Raw genomic sequence first — 22,244 nt, forward strand, 5'->3', positions numbered from 1 at the left:
AACAGAGTATTTAAGAACAAAGCTAAAATTTCATGAAAGGATGAGTGTATTATGACAGCCACTTCATGTCACCTGAAATTACAAAAGAACAAAGATTCAGAACTGTTTCATATTTTTCACTTCGGGGCCGACTATATAGTATAGGTTTTTTAAGGCCGCACGGTTACCTATAATTGCTTACATCCACTTTATTTGAACTTTGGTGGTCTCGTTGGCAGTCATACCACATCCCTTACTTTTACACTTCAAAATCAGGGTTATTCTCATGGTTAATTGCTAGGATTATATGACAAAACTACCTTACCTAAAAGAATATTAGTAACCACTTTATTATCTTTGTTAGAGATATTATGTACCAACTTACCTTTTCAGGTACGGGCTTGGCTAATATCTTTGTGTCTGTGTTTACTAACAAGTATGAAATACGTATACGTCAGTTTTGATTATATGCCCATCATCAAAGATGTAGATTTCACATCCGACCTGTTTTGTTGTACAAACATTATTCATTATTTTATTTTATTAAATCATATTTACATTAACACTATAAAACAACTGAAAATAGGTTGGGTTTTTTAGAATTTAGCAACAATTTATTTATCAGATTAATGAAATCTGCATAAATGAATTAAGAAAAGCGAACATCTGCAACAATTTTCAGAAAACCGCGTATCTAAGAAGGCAGCATAGAGGTTTTCTTTGCTTTCTTCTTTTTTTTTCTATTAAGTTCTATCTTTTTTTCTGTCTTTTCTAAGAATCGAGTTTACATTTAAGGACTTTATCATTCCAATTCTTAACGTTGATCGCCGCAATAAATCTTATTTCGTGCTAATGCGGCGGTGTAAAAAAATCACCAATCAACCAATCTTACCGTCGATGGATTAGACGTTTTGCATATTAATTATATATTGACGTTCCTGTCTAACTAAGAACTATGGGGGAGTAATGTTGTTATTCTTTTTTGTTAAACTTTAAAATGTATATGCAATTTTAGAAAAGTTTCGATTCAAACAGATTGTATTGGATGATTTAATGTACATACAGGACAACATAAAGGTGAAATCAAGGACTGTATAATTAAAATGAATTGCAAATTCAATGTTGAAAAGTCTTATAACAATTCTCCATTCCTACCTTTGTTTCGGAAGTGAGAATGAAGCAACACGGTTGATTTATTTTCATCGAGAGGAAGAGAGAAAAGTAAAGAATAGCACATCATTATTTGTTAATAATAAAATACAAGGAAATGTATTCTAGCGATTATCCATGTGTAAACTGCGCCGATTAAACTGATTAAAAGTTTTTTACATGTTTAAATAAGCAGCCCTATTGTACACATCAGTTAAATTTAGAACCCAAACAATTGTTGGATTTTTTTCAAGATCAACTTTCTTTCACTTCCTGATTCCATTTACATGTCCCGGGTAGTAATATGTCATAGGGTCACCAAAATGCAGAGTTTACGAAAATAGTATCAGCGATATGCATATGGTCTTTCGAAGTGTCAACCAAAGGCAAAAATTCCAAAGCACCTATTTGTAGATGTGCAAATCATATTACAATTATTCTGTTATATTTAATGGTGTGATAGGGATGCTTTACGGAAGAAACATATCAAATTGAATTGTCGATTAGTAGCTTGTCCGTTGTTTATGACCTACAGTGCTAATAGCCATAAAAAATTATCTGCTTATTCATGAAGCATGATTTAATCAGAGGACTATACAAACAAAAGCTGTCACGGGTCTTGATTGTTTTATTTTATCCAACTAGAGTTATTAATTGTTGTTTATGTATCAGTTACCTGTCAACGAGGAATATGATGTTTCATTCTCAACAGTTAATATTGTGGTTCGGTTTAAAAATAAGGAAATAATTACGGTTACATAGCTCAGACCGAGGGAATCAGATAGGTCATTCTAATTATTCAAGATCGGCTAAAGGAGAATATATCACCCATATGTTAACACGAAAGCCTGATGTTGACAAAACAGACAGATTTTTTTTAACCTGACAATCTATTTCAATATTGATATGATATGATAAATCAATGACAGAAGGTTTGTGTTATGTTTTGGAGATATCGAACAATTTTATTGGTGTATTAAAATTAGATCTGATTTAGTTATCAGTCGAAAATTACAATTACGTAATCTTTTTCCTACTAGATCCGTACTACACTTGTGATTTTGACTTTCATCAACGAGAAGCGATTTTCCTATTTTCTAATCTAATATTACAGCTAAAACTTGTTAGGAGCAATTAATGACAATAGAATATAGATAATGTGGCTAATTACGCCAATAATTGTCTGATTTAGTAACTGTGCAAATTAAGGCAATTATGTCGTCGGATGTTACAGTAAATAACAACCACTTTCATTTCAACTCTCCAAAGTTTAAATTTAAAAAGGAAGATAAGCGTAAGATGAAAGAGGGTAAAGAGGATGTGTTTGTTAACTTATTTCTGTTGAGTAAATCATACAAACGTTGGCAGCTTGCAGATACAGAAGAAGAATTCCTGCATGCAGCGGAGTTTGGTGACATCCCTACAGTCAAGAGAATTCTACAAGAGAATCCTAACCTGAATGTGGACTGTATTGATGCTCTTGGACGAACTGCTTTAAGACTCTCTGTCAAGAATGAACATCTGGAGGTAAGTCTAAATAAGTTCGTTTTTTTCAAGATAAAAGTCTTCAAAACATATATTTCATTTAAAAATTATCTCTTGTTACACTGTTGCAGTATGTTTAACAGTTTGTCTATTTTAAGTCTCTTTTTTCATAAATTTATAACATGAAGCAACATACAAACGTTGAATTTTTAAATTGAACCGGTGGTTTTTCCTGTTTGTAACTTATTTGTTCTGTATTTGCGACCATTATCATGCTTATCTTGTAAAGAACTACTGCAATATTAACAGATAAGTTCGTCGTATTTGATCGTATTTACAAGATAATATCTTTAAATCATGTCTTTATATTACATTAAATTGTCTCTTTTTACACTGTTGCAGTATTCTTATCACGCTTATCTATTTTATGTCTAGAAAATTTCACATTTCATTTTTTTTATAACATGAAGCAATATATTAACATTGAATTTTTAATTTGAAATACTGAAACAATAGATATGACTTTTTTTAAAATTGGAATACAATAGACATGTATTTTTATATTGAAATACCTTACAAATGTTTACAAATATTTTTCCAATGTTTACATATTTGTGTGCTGTTTATGTATACTACAATGTGATAATTACATCGGTCGTTTTCTCTGTATGTACCTTTCTTGTTCTGTATGCACGGCCGTTATCATGATTATCTTATAAAGAACTACTACAGTATTAGCAGATAACTGGCAGATGGACATCGTACTTGTTATTGACTCGTAACAAAGGTGAAATCAGTTCTGAAATCTACGGGAAAAGAAAGAATGTAGTTTAAACAGCACATTCAAGGCAAAATTACAAAAAACATGTTTGATATCAACAAAATAAGCTATCTTTTGTTCCCTTTTAGCCGTTTTTTTTCTTTGATAAGTTTTTGCCAATATGTTTACTGTTTCACGTCATATGCAAACAAGTCATGGTTTGTGTAAAATGAAAGGTTTACTCTAACTTTAACGTTTAAATGAATTTGGGGTGTATGTATAAATGATGTTTTTCATTATCTTTTTCAAATTTTGGCTAATGAAGATAAATTATAATACAATGCAAACAAAGAAAACAAGGCAAAATGTTTGGTTGTATAAATGTGAATATTGAAATTTCAAACTTTGTTAATATATATATATATATATATATATATATATAAGTACGTCTGAGTCATATATATATATATATAGGTTGTTTGTAGTAATCACACAATTGTCATAAATAGATTTTATACTGCACACAATTGTCATAAATAGATTTTTCAAATAATATTTAGAATTTTCGTAGGCCAAATTATATTCTATATATGAATGCTGTAATCGCGTGTGTTTTATTAAACACGGAGTACCTAACGGTAGTGTCATTAAATATACTTTTAAATAATATTTAGTATTCAAGTAAGCCGTATTTTGTTCTATATATGTATAAAGTTGAATTGTCAAATAAAGTAGAAAAAGCCAAATGTCAATTTAATAAGAACTTTATTGTTGAGTTTTACAGTTCAAACTGTTCCATTCCGAAATTATAAGTGGTAAAATGTTTATCTTCATCCCAACGTTATGAGTCATATTTAAAAGTGTAATGCTCACTTTTTACCATGTACTATATAAACTCATCATATATACTAGGATTAAATTTAGTATATACGCCAGACGCGCGTTTCGTCTACAAAAGACTCATCAGTGATGTTCGAATTCAAAAATGTTTAAAAGGCATAATAAAGTACGAAGTTGAAGAGCATTGAGGACCAAATTTCATAAAAGTTGTGCCACATACAGCTAATGTAATCTATTTCTGAGGTAGAAAAGCCTTAGTATTTCAAAAATTCAATTTTTTGTAAATAGTAGCTTTACATATCCCTTTGAATGTCCCTCTGGTATCTTTCGCCCCTCTTTTACATCAATGTTGCTGTTTTGGAACATAAAATAACCGTGAATTCGTTTTATTTTACAACATGAATTCATTGTTATGTCAACCATATTACATCGTAGTTTATAATCAAGTCCGTATCAAAATTATCGACTTCGTTTTCAATTTCAAATTTTTTGAAAGTTTTTCACACAAGAAATTCTAGTCACTATAAATCCTTGTAACACCTTCGTCCAGTCAAAGTATTTTTGTTTAATAAAAATATTGTGAAATCCCGATATGAGAACGAGACTTTGATTCTATTTCTGTTTAATAAGATAGTTATCTCCTGTGTTACTCTATCTCACATATAAGGAGTTAACCCTTTGATCACTGACCAGTACGTTTCTAACAACCATTTTCCTGAACAAAATATTAAGCTTCTACGAAGTAATATTATTTTTATAATTCTGTTTCATATGAATGCCTTAAAATCATTGTTAAACCTGCGTATACAAACGCATTACGGATTTATATAGTTGCCTCTGACTATTAACCTATTTATTTTGTCCTAAGAGACTAGCATGTAACAGGATCCAATGTAAAGTGTTGATTTGATTTAGACCACTGTAATACTTAGTCAAACTAAAGCCATTACTCGATCATGGCCGTTGCTTTCCATTTTGTTAAATTATAGTTGAAAAATCAGAATGAAATATTTAGTAATAGATATGAGTGATTAATGCATCCCTGTTCTTCATTTATTATGTCATCTTTAATCTTTACAATTCATGCATATTTAAAGAGATAAATTCCTTTGTGGGTCACTTCTAATGATTTTTTTTTAGAACCTTTGGTTTGATACTTCGAAATCCTAATTCAATTTGTGATTGAGGTAGACATGTAAAATTCAAACAAAAAACAATAATTATTTGTATGTGACAAACAACTACATACCTAAAATATATCATAAGACTTCTGAAGCTTGAATTTCATAGAGTCAGTAATGGAAATCAATTGAGGTCAAAATGATTTCTAAAAAACTCGCTGACATCTTTGGTATATAATGAACATTTAGATATAAAATTTCATTGTCTATGCTTTGATTTAGATTGCAATTTGTTTATTCATTACACTCGCGCAGACAGATGTTTTTAGATGACTATTTTTTTTAAAATGCAACAGCTGTTTCTTTGTAGAAGTTTCCACAATGTAATTTCCTTTAATTTTCAGACACTTAGTCAGACGTTGTTTTTTTTTTAATTTGATTTGTTTCCATGACGTGAAACATGATATACTTTATTTCCCCATCAATTTCATGTCATACTTTATTTCCGCTTTAATTTCATGTCATATACGGTTGTTTGCCACAAAGTATTTTCAGTATCTTGCTATAGCCTAAGCCTATATGACATAAATGATCAAAATTGACTACCCAGATGCTCCGCAGGGCGCAGCTTTATACGACCGCAGAGTTCGAACCCTGAATATTGGGGCAAGTATGGACACAACATTCAAGCTTGATACAGCTTTGAATTTGGATTGTGATTAAATAGTTGACACAACACAGGTTTCTGACACATAATGAATGTGGTCTAAGAACTTAAACTTAAATACTTTAAATTTTAAACTGGACATTACCTATTATGGTCCAAACATCAAAAATCCAAATACATGGTTAGATTAAGCATATATCAAGAACCGAATATATGCAATTTTCGTTGAAATCAAACAAAGTTTAATTTTGGACCCCAATTTGGACCAACTTGAAAACTGGGCCTATAATCAAAAATCTAAATACAGGTTTAGATTCAGCATATCAAAGAACCCCAAGGATTCATTTTTTGTTGATATCAAACAAAGCTTACTTTTGGACCACGATTTGGACCCACTTGAAAACTGGGCACATAATAAAAATTATAAGTAAATGTTAAGATTCAGTATATCAAAGAACCCAAGGATTCAATTTTTGTTGAAATCAAACAACGCTGTTGTTTTTTATTTGGTCGGGTTGTTGTTTTTTTGACACATTCCCCATTTCCATTCTCAATTTTATTAAAGTTTAATTTGGACCCCAATTTGGACCAACTTGAAAACTGGGCCAATAATAAAAAATCTTAAGTAAATGTTTAGATTCAGTATATCAAAGAACCTCAAGAATTCAATTTTTGTTAAAATCAAACTTAGTTTAATTTTGGACCCTTTGTGCCTTAATGTAGACCAATTTGAAAATGGGACCAAAACTTAAAAATCTACATACACAGTTAGATTCGGCATATCAAAGAACCCCAATTATTCAGTTTTTGATGAATTCAAACAAAGTTTAATTTTGGACCCTTTGGGTCCCTAAAATATTCCTAAACTGCTTGGACCAAAACTCTCAAAATGAATTCCAACCTTCCTTTTATGGTCATAAACCTTGTGTTTAAATTTCATAAATTTCTATTTACTTATACTTTAGTTATGGTGCGAAAACCAAGAAAAATGCTTATTTGGGGCCCTTTTTGGCCCCTAATTCCTTAACTATTGTGACCTCAACTCCCTAAATTAATTTCAACCTTCCTTTTGTGTTCATAAAGCTTGTGTTTAAATTTCATTGATTTCTATTTACTTGTACTAAAGTTATTGTGCGAAAACCAAGAATAATGCTTATTTGGGCCCTTTTTTTACCCCTTATTTCTAAACTGTTGGGGCCAAAACTTCCAAAATCAATCCCAACCTTCCTTTAGTGGTCATAAACCTTGTCTTTAAATATCATAGATTTCTATTCACTTATACTAAAGTTATAGTGCGAAAACCAAAAGTCTTCGGACGACGACGACGGACGACGACGACGGACGACGACGACGCCAACGTCATACCAATATACGACCAAATTTTTTTTACGGCCGTATAAAAAGTTAGCGGGAGTTTATTGTATTATCCTAATTGTGAGTTCTGTGTACTTTAGCGGTTACCTCATTCTGATTAGATAACGTTTTATAATTTAAGAATTCATAGCCAAGATGAAAATATGTTCCTTATCAATCATTAGCTGGCATGAAGAAATTTAAAATCTGTGGTGTTACGGTATGTAACTCTTCAGACGAAATGGAGACTACGCGCTATTAATTAATGCTTGAAGACAAGACAATACAATAATTTATTTGAGTCCCACCTTTTATAAAACATTTACATAATATTACAATTTCACATGTATACAGCTGTACAGTTCGCTGTTTATCCCCGTGTTTTCTTTCTCTCTATTCATCTGTTACTTTCATGTTTTGTTTTGATATCCGATTCCCCATTGTTCACGGATAACTTTTGGTACATCTTTAATTTGTTAAGTAGTTTACCGATCGTTTTATCTTATATTGTTTTTATCTTTACTAGCGATATCATTATACATCCTTGAATTATATAAACTCCCCGAATTAATATTTTTATAAATATACATTTGCCAAATTTGAAATCCACAGTCTTTAAAACACACATTTATGTTACAGGTGAATATAATAGCTATGACAACTAGTATCTCAATTGTTTGTAAAACAATTGAAAGGTCTTTCCTGTAAAAGTGATGTTTTCGTTATGTTCTTTGTACGACCTTTCGTTTGATATACGACAAGCATACCTTCTGAAACTTTTCGCTTTTTACACTTAATGACCTCATCCGCCAACATTTTTGAGATCGGAAGTATGATATATGTAACACAGGGTAGATGAGCTTTCATTTGATATGCGACAACGCCATGTTCTAAAAAGTTTGATTTTTGCACCAATTTTTGGAGGTTGGGAATTAGATATTTCAAATGTACACATCATGACCTTTCATTTGATATACAACAACCCTATCGTAAAAGAAAATTTATTTTTTGCACTCAATGACCGCATTCAACCAATTTTTGGGGGACGTCAATTTGAAATTTGAAATGTACGCTTTATGTTCTTTCATTTGATATGCGACAACCTTACCATCAGAAATTTGAATTTTTGCACTAAATGACCCCACCCTTCCACCTGGGATGAAAAAGAGGTTTAAAATTTTCATTTTTTAGTAGAGTTTATTGAGACCTTCAATTTGATATATCAGATGACCCCATTTGACAAAGTGCCAAAAATGATGCAATATCAACTATATAAATAGAAGTTATGAAATTAACAAAGTCAATGCAAAACATGAAAATTTCAAAATGATTTTTTGGTGTTTTTTTAAATGGAATGTTTTTGGTATTTGTTCAAACATATAACTATGTTAACCTCTTCAATTTCTAAAACATTTTAAGTGGTAAGCTGTTGTTGATTCAGAAATACATGCCACCGCTCGCAAAATTTCAAACTGCATTATCTCTAAAACGACAATAGATATCTCAAATCTGTTAAATGGTAAATGATCTACAGTTAAAGGACAACATTATAGAAAAAGAATTGGGACAATTTCAAAGTTCACCAAGGTCACAATTAATCATCAAATATATGATGCAATACCAAACTTGAGAACCGGAAGTCGTAGAGACATGGGATTACCACCATTCAATTAAGGACCACTTGACCTTTCAAATATTGCAAGGTCAAGGTCATAGTATAATGTGAAGGTCAAGGTGAAATTTCATCATGACCTGACATTGACCTCAAATTGACGGTCTTGAATTACTGATCATCTTTGCAGTTTATAGTAGATTGATATCTGTTACCTTTAAAAAGATATACACAAAATACTATACTTTTAAGAATCATCCCGTTGTAACTTTTGAACAGACGGTCGGACATTTTTGGGCTTTTATATAAAATGTAGAGCTCGTCGAGAGGAACATTTTATACGCTGTATGTATGCAGCAAAGTCTTATCGTTTTCCTAATATGTAAGCTTGAAATTGCAGCGTAATTTTTTTTTTGCACTCAGTGACCTTTGACCTTGACTGCATATTAAAGGTCACATGAATTAAAGATTATTGGTGAAGGTTCCAAGTCTCTACGACTTCTGGTTCTCGAAATACAATTTTTCTAAAATTATGTTCAATTTTTCAAGGGGAATAACTCCTTATAAGGGTTAATAACAAAATGATTCTACATGTTCATTAACATTGCCTTTTGTTCCTGTACATGTTGGCGTTTTCAAATCAATTCTATCTCTTATACTTTTTGAGAAAAATGCAAAGGAAAGAAATTGTTTCAAGGGGATATAACTCTCATAGGGGACGATGAAATCCTATTCAGCCTCACATGGTAATACATCATGATGAGATCTACATTATGTCCAATTAAGGTCATGATATCTTTAAAACCAACAAGGGGGGCCATGTTGAAAAAACTCAATAAAAGGGAGATAACTCCTAAAGGGGATGATGAAATCCTTAACAGGGTCATTTGATAATACATCTTGGTGAGGTCTAGCGATGGTCCATATTTGGTCTTAATAACTTCAACAGAAACAAGAGGCGAGCATGTCAAAAAAATGTTGGAAGAAAAAAAAGAAAGAAAAAAAAACATTAGAAAAACAATAAGGTCTTTCCCATGTAGGGGAAAGACCTTAATAATAAATAAAACTTGATATGTTTTACGTCAAAAATCACACGCAAATTGGAAATTTTCCGTGATAATTTTCTTTTTTATCTTTGGGAATTTTGTGATTTGTTCAGAATAAAATTAATTGGTTACTTGCTAGGTTTATCCGAAGATTGATGCGACAAACAATGGTTTCATTCTTGATTTGTTTTTGTCGGTATGCCGGAAGATACATTCCTTTATTTATCTAGATTCATTGTCATGGTAACCTCGGAAACAAATTTAGATTCTGTATTGGATTATTTTCTGTCTGTGTATGCGCACTCAGATACAATGAAATTCTGAGAGAGAGAAAAATCTATTGTAACGAATACTCATTTGTTTTTCACAAAATTCACTTTACTTTCATAAATCTCATTAAAAAAAAAATATAAATACTTTATTTTATTATTAATTTGATAAACTTATTTTCCATAGATTGTGGAAGTTCTGCTTGATAGATCAAGTGGGCACCATATATATGAAGCCGTGTTGCAGGCCATTAGCGCCGGACATATCCAGATTGCGGAAACCATCTTGAAGCATCGTCGTTACTTGGAAATGTGGAAAGAACGTAAAAAACTTGGCGACGACGATTATTTCTTCAATAAATCAATGTTTGAAGAATCTCAATTCTCTCCAGATATAACACCTTTAATTTTAGCAGCTCATAAAAACCAGTATGAAGTTGTACAATTATTGATGCTTAGAGGAGAAATTATAAACAAACCACACAAATTTCAATGTGCTTGTCAAGAATGTACAAACAAGATGAAATTTGACAAGTTACGATCAGCAAAATATCGTTTGAATGCATACAGAGGCTTAGCCAGTGAAGCTTATATTTCGCTATCAAGTAAAGATCCAATTTTAACAGCTTTTGAATTGGGCGCCGAAGTCAAGCATCTTTCAAGAGTGGAAAAATATTTTAAGGTACTTTAGGGTTTCCTTTATTGACAATTACATATACTTGTAATGGACTCATTACATACTAGTGCCAATTGTCGTGAAACGGTCAATGTTTTCAGTTCGAATTCAAACAACAGATGAATCAACTTAAAAGTACTATAAAAATGATAATTGTACTGTAAGAAAAATACAAGTACGTTAAAGCTTTAGTGATGAAAGAAATAAAAATAATATAGCACGGTATACAATACAGAGAGACAGGTGTATAAACAATAAAAAATAATAGCAATCTCATTAAGAACGACAGCACATTGAATCAGTGACTTCGGTACACGATTTTCTTAAATATCACACAAAGCAAACAAAAAAATCTTTTATAAAAAATACATTTCAAAGTACAAAAAGCATCATTATTTCTTATTAATTGTCCAAAACAAGTAAATATTCATAACTATTCAAAAGAGTCTCCGTGTTGCAGGTCGTACTTTGATCTATTATGGTTAACTTTTTTAAATTGCAAACTATGATAATCAATGAAAAAGGCCAAAACTCATCACATGGATACAAATAGAAATACATCTAACAAAGTAAAATCACAAAAATACTGAACTCAAAACGGAAAGTCACTGTCAGATTCTTGACTTGGTACAGGCATTACAGGCAAACACACATATTTGACGTGGACAGGTACTTATATATCACAACAACAAAACGTCACGCAGTACAGATCTGAGAGATAGTACAAAGCGAATAACAACAAATACAAATTCATTTATCCTAAGACTGAAATATCAATCGGTACACATTCAACATCCATGGGATTTAGTATAAAGACGTCATAAACAAGCAGACAAAAATATGTCCTTGTGTGAAACATTTATTTTTTATGGCCAAGTACCAAAAACACAATATAATATTAGATCTCATAAATCTTAACTATTTTATGATACGATTGTAAATGAGATAATTCTCCACAGGAAACCAAATGACATAGTAATTAACCAATATAGGCCACAAAAAGCCTTCAGCAATGAGAAAACCTATACTGCATAGTCAAATAAACCAGAAAACTAACTGCCTTATTTAAGTAAAAAATAATATCTATTCGCATCAGGAAGTTAATGCACATTATGTTAACATTTATATGTAAGTATACTACTTTTCTCACTGAAGCACACCGGATATAGTTCTTGTGGTCAAGTACATCAATAGTGTCCTTATCCTTAAAACTGTAAACCGACTTCTTTTACTAGTTGGTAGAATATTATCGACTAAAGTCTATCTAATAATATCAAGTTTTTCCTTTTTTGTCAAACAATATTATTCAGATTCAATTATAAAGCAGAATAACTTTATCCTACCTGATTATAAGATTATAACTTATGAAATATAACAATATAATAGATAGCTTTGGGGTTACAGTTCGAAAGAGTATGGATTGAGTCATTCTTTCTTTCTGTATTTTTTTTTTTTTTTTTCATTTTTCAGTATTTTTTTTTATATTTTTGTCCATCACTTTATCCAAGTACACCAGTTTTCTGGGTATTTTAGGGTGGGTTTTTTTTTGTGCCTTTTTTTCTCTTTTTATTTTATTTTATTTATTTCTACAGTATTTCCTCATTAATCTCTATTCTGTTTATCACATCCAGAACCTCATATAAATATGTTAACAGCCATATAAGCATTTTTATTTCTCTAGTTTTAACTTATTTTTTTTTGCTATTTTTATTTATCTATTTTAAATGTAAATGGATTTTTTTTATTACAGAGAGAGTATAAAGACTTAGCCGAAGGATTAAGTGAATATGTTGTTCGTTTACTTAGCAGAGTCAGAACACAGGAAGAATTGGAAATTGTTCTGAATAAAGCCGGAAATCCCAGGGACAACAAATACGAGAGTTTGGCGAGATTTAAACTAGCCATTCGTTACAACGAAAAGAAGGTTTGCATTTCTTTATATATCTGTATATTGATCATGGCAATTATCATTCCGTTCTTATATTTTACTTTGTATGCATGTTTTTTGATGTGGTACATACGTGTTGCTCGTTTTTCGTGATAATAATACCGTTGGTTTTCCTACATATAAAAAAGGCTATTTTTCTTTCATTGCCTAGAAATAACATACGAATGTGGTTTCTTGTAATAGATGCACAGCCATCGAGGTTTCAGTGTAGATCGGCAATATAACATATCAGTAGGTAAAGAGTTATTCGCTTGCTTTTTCAGTAACTACGAGAAATCATCGATTCCGTATTGTTAGGTTTTGTTTGTCTGGTATTGTAGAGTTTACTCACATGAATTTACTGTTTCCTGTACTGTTATTTATGTCATATTCTTTATATACTTTCCGTTAGTAAACTGATCGAGAATAAAAATGGTAGGAACAGGATTAACAAAAACTAGTGTAAACCCGTCAATATACTAAATAGCATTAGGTTTTATCTTAGAAAATAAAAAAAGCACCTTTTGTCAATTTGGTGAGTCCGAAGCGTTTCTTGGATTGGCTATAATCCAAGACCTCAAACAAAACAAAAAAGACAACAAGTGTATTAGTAATTAAATACGTGAAGAGCTTTATGACAAAAAATGATAAATAGAACGACCAAACTGACCTAAAACGATCTAAATGAAATAAACAAATCTATCCGTCAGTTTGCCTAAGGCAATTAAACGCTTCATTTGCAATAATTTCAAACTTTTTCATCGAAAATGTAATATAGCTGTGTTTTTATAACATGTTAGAACCAAAGCACTGACGACTAAACTGGTGATACCATTCGGGATGACCGATCCGCTAGCAGCAGAATCGACACAGTGTTTTATAACATGTTAGAACCAAAGCACTGACGACTAAACTGGTGATACCATTCGGGATGACCGATCCACTAGCAACAGAATCGACACAGTGTTTTATAACATGTTAGAACCAAAGCACTGACGACTAAACTGGTGATACCATTCGGGATGACCGATCCACTAGCAACAGAATCGACACAGTGTTTTATAACATGTTAGAACCAAAGCACTGACGACTAAACTGGTGATACCATTCGGGATGACCGATCAACTAGCAACAGAATCGACACAGTGTTTTATAACATGTTAGAACCAAAGCACTGACGACTAAACTGGTGATACCATTCGGGATGACCGATCCACTAGCAACAGAATCGACACAGTGTTTTATAACATGTTAGAACCAAAGCACTGACGACTAAACTGGTGATACCATTCGGGATGACCGATCCACTAGCAACAGAATCGACACAGTGTTTTATAACATGTTAGAACCAAAGCACTGACGACTAAACTGGTGATACCATTCGGGATGACCGATCCACTAGCAACAGAATCGACACAGTATTTTATAACATGTTAGAACCTAAGCACTGACGACTAAACTGGTGATACCATTCGGGATGACCGATCCACTAGCAACAGAATCGACACAGTGTTTTATAACATGTTAGAACCAAAGCACTGACGACTAAACTGGTGATACCATTCGGGATGACCGATCCACTAGCAACAGAATCGACACAGTATTTTATAACATGTTAGAACCTAAGCACTGACGACTAAACTGGTGATACCATTCGGGATGACCGATCCACTAGCAACAGAATCGACACAGTGTTTTATAACATGTTAGAACCAAAGCACTGACGACTAAACTGGTGATACCATTCGGGATGACCGATCCACTAGCAACAGAATCGACACAGTGTTTTATAACATGTTAGAACCAAAGCACTGACGACTAAACTGGTGATACCATTCGGGATGACCGATCCACTAGCAACAGAATCGACACAGTGTTTTATAACATGTTAGAACCAAAGCACTGACGACTAAACTGGTGATACCATTCGGGATGACCGATCCACTAGCAACAGAATCGACACAGTATTTTATAACATGTTAGAACCAAAGCACTGACGACTAAACTGGTGATACCATTCGGGATGACCGATCCGCTAGCAGCAGAATCGACACAGTATTTTATAACATGTTAGAACCAAAGCACTGACGACTAAACTGGTGATACCATTCGGGATGACCGATCCGCTAGCAACAGAATCGACACAGTATTTTATAACATGTTAGAACCAAAGCACTGACGACTAAACTGGTGATACCATTCGGGATGACCGATCCGCTAGCAACAGAATCGACACAGTGCTAGTAATTCAATAACACTGTACAAAATTCATATGTCCGATCAGCTTTTTCTCGATTCACATTTACAATGAAGGCTCATACCGAAAACTTGGAAGTTTAAGGACGTTTCACTTTTACAAATTGCGACTTGGATGAGAGAGTTGTCTCATTGGCACTCATGCCACATCTTCTTATATCTACGTATGAATAAATGAATGCATGAGTATCTGTAAATCAAAACGTTCGTGAAAAAAGTAGCTAAATTCTTCTTACATCTTAACCTGCGGGAGCTAGAAACTCTGGCTCTTCAGCTATGTGATAATTTCACAATTTTTCGACGGATAGTTTAAGAAAGGTGTAATATAAATCATGTCGGGACCGAATCGCTGACTGCTGAACCGGTTTTACTCTCGGAGATTAACAGTCCACTAGTACTTTATAAATCGGGTGTGTCCGATGCATTTTTCTGGATTAACCTTCGTCGGAAATGGCCTAATACAAAACATTTAGAAAATGTACTTGATGAATACGTGATAAGTTATAAGTATGTAAAAAGCTGGCAAATTTCGTTGAATGGTATCCTGCCTGAAGAATTCAAAGGGTTCATCAAGAACCATTCACAGTTTACATATATAATAAACAGCAAAATTATTTTATACAAATATAATTATCATTGTTCATCAGAAACTGAGCATATGGTGCATGGAATACCATCAGATCAATATTGCATATTTTTAAAATATGTGTTTATTCGAGGGATCGCAACATTATAACCATATCAAATGATGCTATACCTTAACATCTGTTATTTTGTACTGGATTAACTTTCTAGCTTTCAAACCACGTTGTTGTTGAAAAAACCCACAATAGAGAATGTGAAAATGAGAAGTGATATGTTTTTAGAAAAATATTCATTAGATACCAAACAATGGTGACGTAAGCATATATAGGTCTTCGTTCAATTTTCAACAATGTGAAAAATGTCCACACTTATATAACAAGCGAATTTTCAACAATGTGACAAAGTCCACACTTATATAACAAGCTATAAGAGGGTCGTGCATGACGAAATGTAAAAACAATTCCAAAGAGAAATATGTGATTTGAAGCCTTAGTGGCCACTTGTGTGATTATACCTAATTGTCCTATTTTGTATTCAGAACTTCACTAGACAGTTATTTTTGTTTTTTGTTTGGATTGTTTTACATTTGTCATATCGGGACCTTTTATAGCCTGCTATATATGTTATAGGTTTAACATATTGTTAGAGGCCGTGTGCATACCAATGGTTGCTTACTTCTTAGTCATTTCGTCTCTGATGAACATTTATCAGAACAGCAGTCTTTCCAACTTTTTTATTATCTGAGCGTCACTGATGTAATTTATGTATAAACGAGACGCGCGTCTAGCGTATCAAATTATAACCTTTGTACCTTTGATATCTATAACCACATCTTCATATTTTTATCAAACAAACGTTTGCAATTTTACTCTATTTAAGGTTCAATATAAACCTACGTTTACATTTCAGATTAATAGATGTATATCAGACAATCAATACATTTTGATGAAATGGAAATCAATGTAAAATGTCCTTCAGCAAAAATTGAATTGTAGACACGATATTTGTAGTCATTTATTTGTTTGACACATAAAAATATCTACGACATAATATAGGATTGATCCTATAGTTTATGCACTAATTAAACTGAGATTTTGTGCGCGGTTTGGGATTATATTTCATTACAGTCATTGCTGATCTCATCGAAAATGTAAACACTGAAGACTGCATGATAACGCAAGTCATCAAGTTCTATGGAATTTTCATTTGACAATTCGAATTTAAATTTAAATACATATGTTTGTGGCGAAATTTTGATAGTTAATGAACTTACTTTTGGTTCTTAAAGAGTATAGTTAATACAACTAGCCGAAGAAAACATCATACGAATTCAGTTTTATCTTCTAATGTTTTGTGAACCATTGCCATAGATAATAGTTATCAAAGGTATCAAGCTTACAATTTGATACGCCAGACGCGCGTTTTGTCTACATAAGATTCATCAGTGACGCTCAACCCAATTTGTTTAAACAGTTAGCAATTAGTATACTGTATTAAACCGACTGCAGAAGAAAAAGAAATATAAAATAAAAGTAAAAGAATTTGAAAATTTGAATTAGGGACACGTATAAACAAACAAATGAATGGTCAATTACAAATGGCGAACAGTTAAAAGTGACTCTGATCAATTTTCCTTATAAATTTCTCAGATGAAAGCATAGAGAAATGAGATAAAGTATTTCGGTACTAGTATTTTAATCGGCACTTCCTGTGACCCTCTATAGAAAATCTTGTATTTTATTTTTATGAAGATTGTTCAAGCAATCAAAAAGACATATCGACATTCTAGTTGAAGGTTTATAAAGGCATCAAACAAAATACATTCACACACTTGAATACCCCAAATACCTCAAAAAGCAAGGGAATAGCGATTTTATTGCTATTCTTCTATTCAATATCATAATGAGGCATTCAGTATGGGGTAATAGCTTATATTTTACTCATTGCAACTTGATATTGACGACTTTAGATCTTCACGGATTGTTTTCTAGATCGTTAATAATGTCACATCTGTTTATTGAGGAACACGTGATAACAAAAATTATATCACATGAATAAAGCAATAGTGGCACACCGCTGTTTAAAAGTCACAAATCGATTAAGTGAAAACAAATCCGGGTTACAGGCAATGTTAAAAATACCATTGAAATGACAATGGATATAGTACAGTTAAAACGCAAGAACACTCAGGACATAATCATGACTACAGATCTGTAACGAAGGCTGTTTTGTTTTGTGATGTGGCTATATTTCTCGTAAAATGTTCTCGTCAATTGATGACAAAATAGGGGAAAAGTAGTTTGTCAATGTTCAAATCTTAGAAATCTATTTGTAATATCAATTCAAGATTTTTTTTTAAATTGTATAGCAAGATATCCAAAATAAGGGACTGGCCTCGATGTAGTATACGTCCGCTATGCAAGCATTATCAGGAATTCGGATTAATATACAGTCAAAATGAAAAATGGGGAATTGGAAAACATCGAAAACACGATTTTTGATCAAGTTTAAAGACCTAAAAATGCGATTATCTTTATCATTCATCGATGTTTGATATAAGTGTCTATATGGAACATTTAGTGGAATAAAACACATATTAGATATACACCAGTAACGTATTATAGCTCCAAATATTATTAATAATCATTTTAAAAAGAATCTTTTTTTTATAATATTGAAAAAATAGAACAAAGACTGAGTACACAGTTATTGTCTTTTACATTTCTTTGTCAAACCTAGTAATTAGTGCAGACAGGGTAGAGTTGATTTTTGTTTATTTACCTTCCCAATGGTTTTACTTATGTTTTATGTCTCAGATAGCAAGTAGTAGGATGAAATTACAATGCAAAATGCTTTAGAGTAAATAAGTGACTTAATCCCGTGGGAAAAGGTAAAAAATAAGTATGTCTGTAGCTGTTAAATTGAATTCATAACTCCTTTAACGTAAAATTGTCCTTATTGAGATTTTAGTGAAGTTTTTTCTATAATAATATTGATATACAATTCCCAAAATATTATCGAGAAAGCGCAGGTGCAATTATACTAGTTTTCATTTATCATCTAAAAAAAATGCACTACGAGCTATGTTTGTTTTCGGACCATATACCAAGAATGGAGTTTAATAAAATGTATGACCGATTTATCCAATAATCAGATACTCCGAAAATGCAAACTGATGACAGCTGTGTTAGAGTTGTTTTAAGTAAATTCTGGAGATTCTAATTTCAAATTACATGCATTAATTCGTGCTTTTAACATTATCTTTCTGGATAAAACTTTTTGTAACGTGATAAATATATGTCTTATCTAAGAATCAGCCAGAAACGTGCAAATTCTCTGGATTTATCTATTTTGTAATGATAATATTGATAGCCAAAGAAAAAATCCGAAATTCAGTGAAAGCAGTACGATGATAGATTTAAATATCATCAAATTGTTATCACTTTCTGCCTTCGTTCAAAATTTAAAATGAAAAATACAAGATCCCACAGCCAGGATTCAAACACGCTCTACTTTCTTTACTGATCTGTTAAATTGCAGTACAGGTTAATAAGCAAGTACGAAATTAACTCTACTCCTACATTTTTAAGCCCGATGAACATTAATTCATTTGAATAAATAAAAGATCATGATTTCTAAACTAAAGAATTAAGAATATTTCATTTTCTGCAAATTGCATGAAAGGACATTTGTAGTCCCTATTAGTCATGTTCAGCCATTAGAGGTAAAAGAATGTCAACATTTAAAGTGAGAAAAGGTGTACCATTTCATTAACTAATTCGAAACAAAACAAAAACATTCTTATACAAGTAAAAACATTTTTTTTTAACTATAACAAGAAATGAAACAAACCAATATAAATCTAATTACACGAGGTCGTTGTCTATTTCTATTTATGTTTAAGTTTATTTCGGGTTAGGTTACCGTCGACTGTCTGCTGTGGTCATCTCGATATATATTTATACGGCGTCTAGGCTAAAATATACACGAAATTATAATATATATTATCGTGTGCATTCATTGTTTACTGTTTATTTTAGACTGATTTTAATTTGGATATACGTTTAACTCTGTAAAAATTAAATATCAAAATCTGCGTCAAATGAGTGAACACAAATTAGACAGCTAGTGTCCACTTACAGTTTTAATGAATCCATAGGAAATAAAAAAAAAACATCATACTATTTTTCGTTCTATATGTCGATAATATGTGATATCTTGTCTATTTCAGTTTGTTGCTCATTCTAGTTGTCAGCAGAGAATGGTCAGTACATGGTATGAGGGCATTGGAGTGTTGGAACGTGCAAGTTGGCCAAAGCGTGTTTTGTTGTTTATGTTGTTTTTCATCTCATATCCGTTCCTAGTGCTTATTTATCTTTTTGCACCACGAGCAAAGGTAAGCGTATTCTCTTTTTTTTTCTTCAGTTTCGTAATATATCGCGTAAAACCTTCCGAAATATGTAGGTTTTACACAACTACTTTTGAATACAGTCTTTTTCGATGCTCTTCAACTTCGTACTTTATTTGGCCTTTTTAACTTGTTTGGATTCGAGCGTTACTGATTAGTCTTTTGTAGACGAAATGCTCGTTTGGCGTAAATACTAAGTTTAATCCTGGTATCTATGATGAGTTTATTTGATATTGTAATTTATCAGTACTGAAAATGTAGCTTCATAATATTATATTGATGAAGGACTTCCAAATTATTGTTCTATCTGAAAGCCATATTTATATGTGACGAGATGTGTGATACAAATTTGAAGAACCAATGCTGTAGCCCGACAGTGTAGTACATGAATGTACAATTCATGTATAGTACTTTGTTGGTACTCTAATCAGATAGGTGATTATCTGAACATGTACAAAATAAAGGCAAAAGTAGTACAAAATGTATACCGCTGTTCAAAAGTCAGAAATCGATTGGAAGAAAAACAAATCCGGGTTACAAAGTAAACTCGAGGAAAACGCATCCCTTATAAGGGGGAACAAAGGAACAACATAAAAACTTAAGTGCAACAAAAAAAAACGTCAAAATACAAACAAAAAGAACTATTTGATAACAACTACAATATTCAGGACTTGCAACAGAACACAAATAGAGACGATAGACATGAAGTGGACATTAACTATGACTATATTACTATTTTGATTCATTTACAAAATTAACGGCGTTATCACCACACAATGTCAATATATATGTTTTTCTAAATGAATTTCTATGTGTCATTTTATAAAATTGCGATATATATATTTATCACGGACATTCATTGATTTTGATAGATTAATGTATAAAGAACTTTTCTTATTGTATTTTTCAGTGTATACGTATTTTGAGATACCCATGTGTAAAGTTTATCTGCCATATGATGTCATTTTTGTCTTTCCTTGTACTTATTATTGTGTCAACAGCCGAAACATCAAAGACTGTTTCTAAAGACACAACACTGTTTTCTAAGTATCCGGACATTTATGCCAAGTACGAGCAGATATTTGGTTTAACTAACCAAACACTGTATGGAATTGATTTTCCTATGCGACCACTCATTCCGACTATTACACAGCTTATGCTTTCAACATGGGTTTTAGGCAAGTATTAAATAAAATAAGATATTCAAAATAAAGTGACCATATATGAAATGGTCTATCCAAAGCATAATACTGCCTTTATGATGTACTATATCCCCGACACAGCACATCACTTTAACGATCATCATTGTATTTATCATTGCAAATCTTTGCTTCATGCTATAAACATTACGGTATAGAAAATTATAAATTCAATTAAATTCAAATATTTATTACCGTATAAACTTTAAGCATTTAGTTTGTGGCTGAACTAAAAGGCTGGGTTTTTTTCTTCATTATTTGCAAACTACAATGCCTGCAATCAGTGTGGAGTTCATTGTCTGTTTTTTGTAAAACTTTATATCAATGAAATGCTATGCTTTATATCTCTATTAATCAACACTATCGCTATGAAAAAGTGCATTGTTTTATCATCATGAGATGAATATTTATATCTTTATATTTTTTTTCTCATACAAGGTATGGCATGCCAGGAATGTAGCCAGTTATTTACAGAAGGACTACGACGTTACGCAAAGTCTTGGTACAACTTAATGGATGTTTCATTATTGACACTATATTTCTCATCTTTCACACTGCGGTATTTTTGCATGATCAAGGTTTGTTCATTGGGTAATTTATGTTCATTGGTAAAGCACTGACTATAAATGTCAGATAAGCAGCCATGTTTGACCAATAATGTTTTTTTCTTTTACAAATTGTGGCTTGAATTGAGAGTTGTCTCATTGGCACTCATGTCACATCTTTTTATATCTATATACACAAAAAACTACTTACACAAAATATCCTACTGAACCATCAAATAAAGTTTGTAACTCAGTTTACCTTAATTGATTAAAGGTAGAGAAAAGTTGACACTTCAAACGACTGTTTAACTAACATGAAATGTGAAATAAACACTATAATGAGCTTAAAGTCATAAGAAACCTCAAA

The 22,244-nt window shown here is 31.9% G+C and overlaps 1 protein-coding gene across 1 annotated transcript in view; it reads left to right on the forward strand.

Annotated features, from left to right (window-relative positions):
- Window positions 1-1,534: 1,534 nt before the first annotated feature.
- LOC139525593 (short transient receptor potential channel 7-like) overlaps window positions 1,535-22,244 on the forward strand; it is a 43,021-nt gene continuing 22,311 nt past the window's right edge. Inside the window, exons 1-6 of the mRNA XM_071321086.1 lie at window positions 1,535-2,655; window positions 10,469-10,963; window positions 12,708-12,881; window positions 19,957-20,121; window positions 21,044-21,311; window positions 21,771-21,910. Coding sequence (XP_071177187.1) covers window positions 2,344-2,655; window positions 10,469-10,963; window positions 12,708-12,881; window positions 19,957-20,121; window positions 21,044-21,311; window positions 21,771-21,910 — 1,554 coding nt within the window. The 5' untranslated portion in view covers window positions 1,535-2,343. The remainder of the gene's footprint in view (window positions 2,656-10,468; window positions 10,964-12,707; window positions 12,882-19,956; window positions 20,122-21,043; window positions 21,312-21,770; window positions 21,911-22,244) is intronic.

This window comes from Mytilus edulis, chromosome 5 (assembly GCF_963676685.1).
Source record: "Mytilus edulis chromosome 5, xbMytEdul2.2, whole genome shotgun sequence".
In the NCBI taxonomy this organism is placed as follows: domain Eukaryota; kingdom Metazoa; phylum Mollusca; class Bivalvia; order Mytilida; family Mytilidae; genus Mytilus; species Mytilus edulis.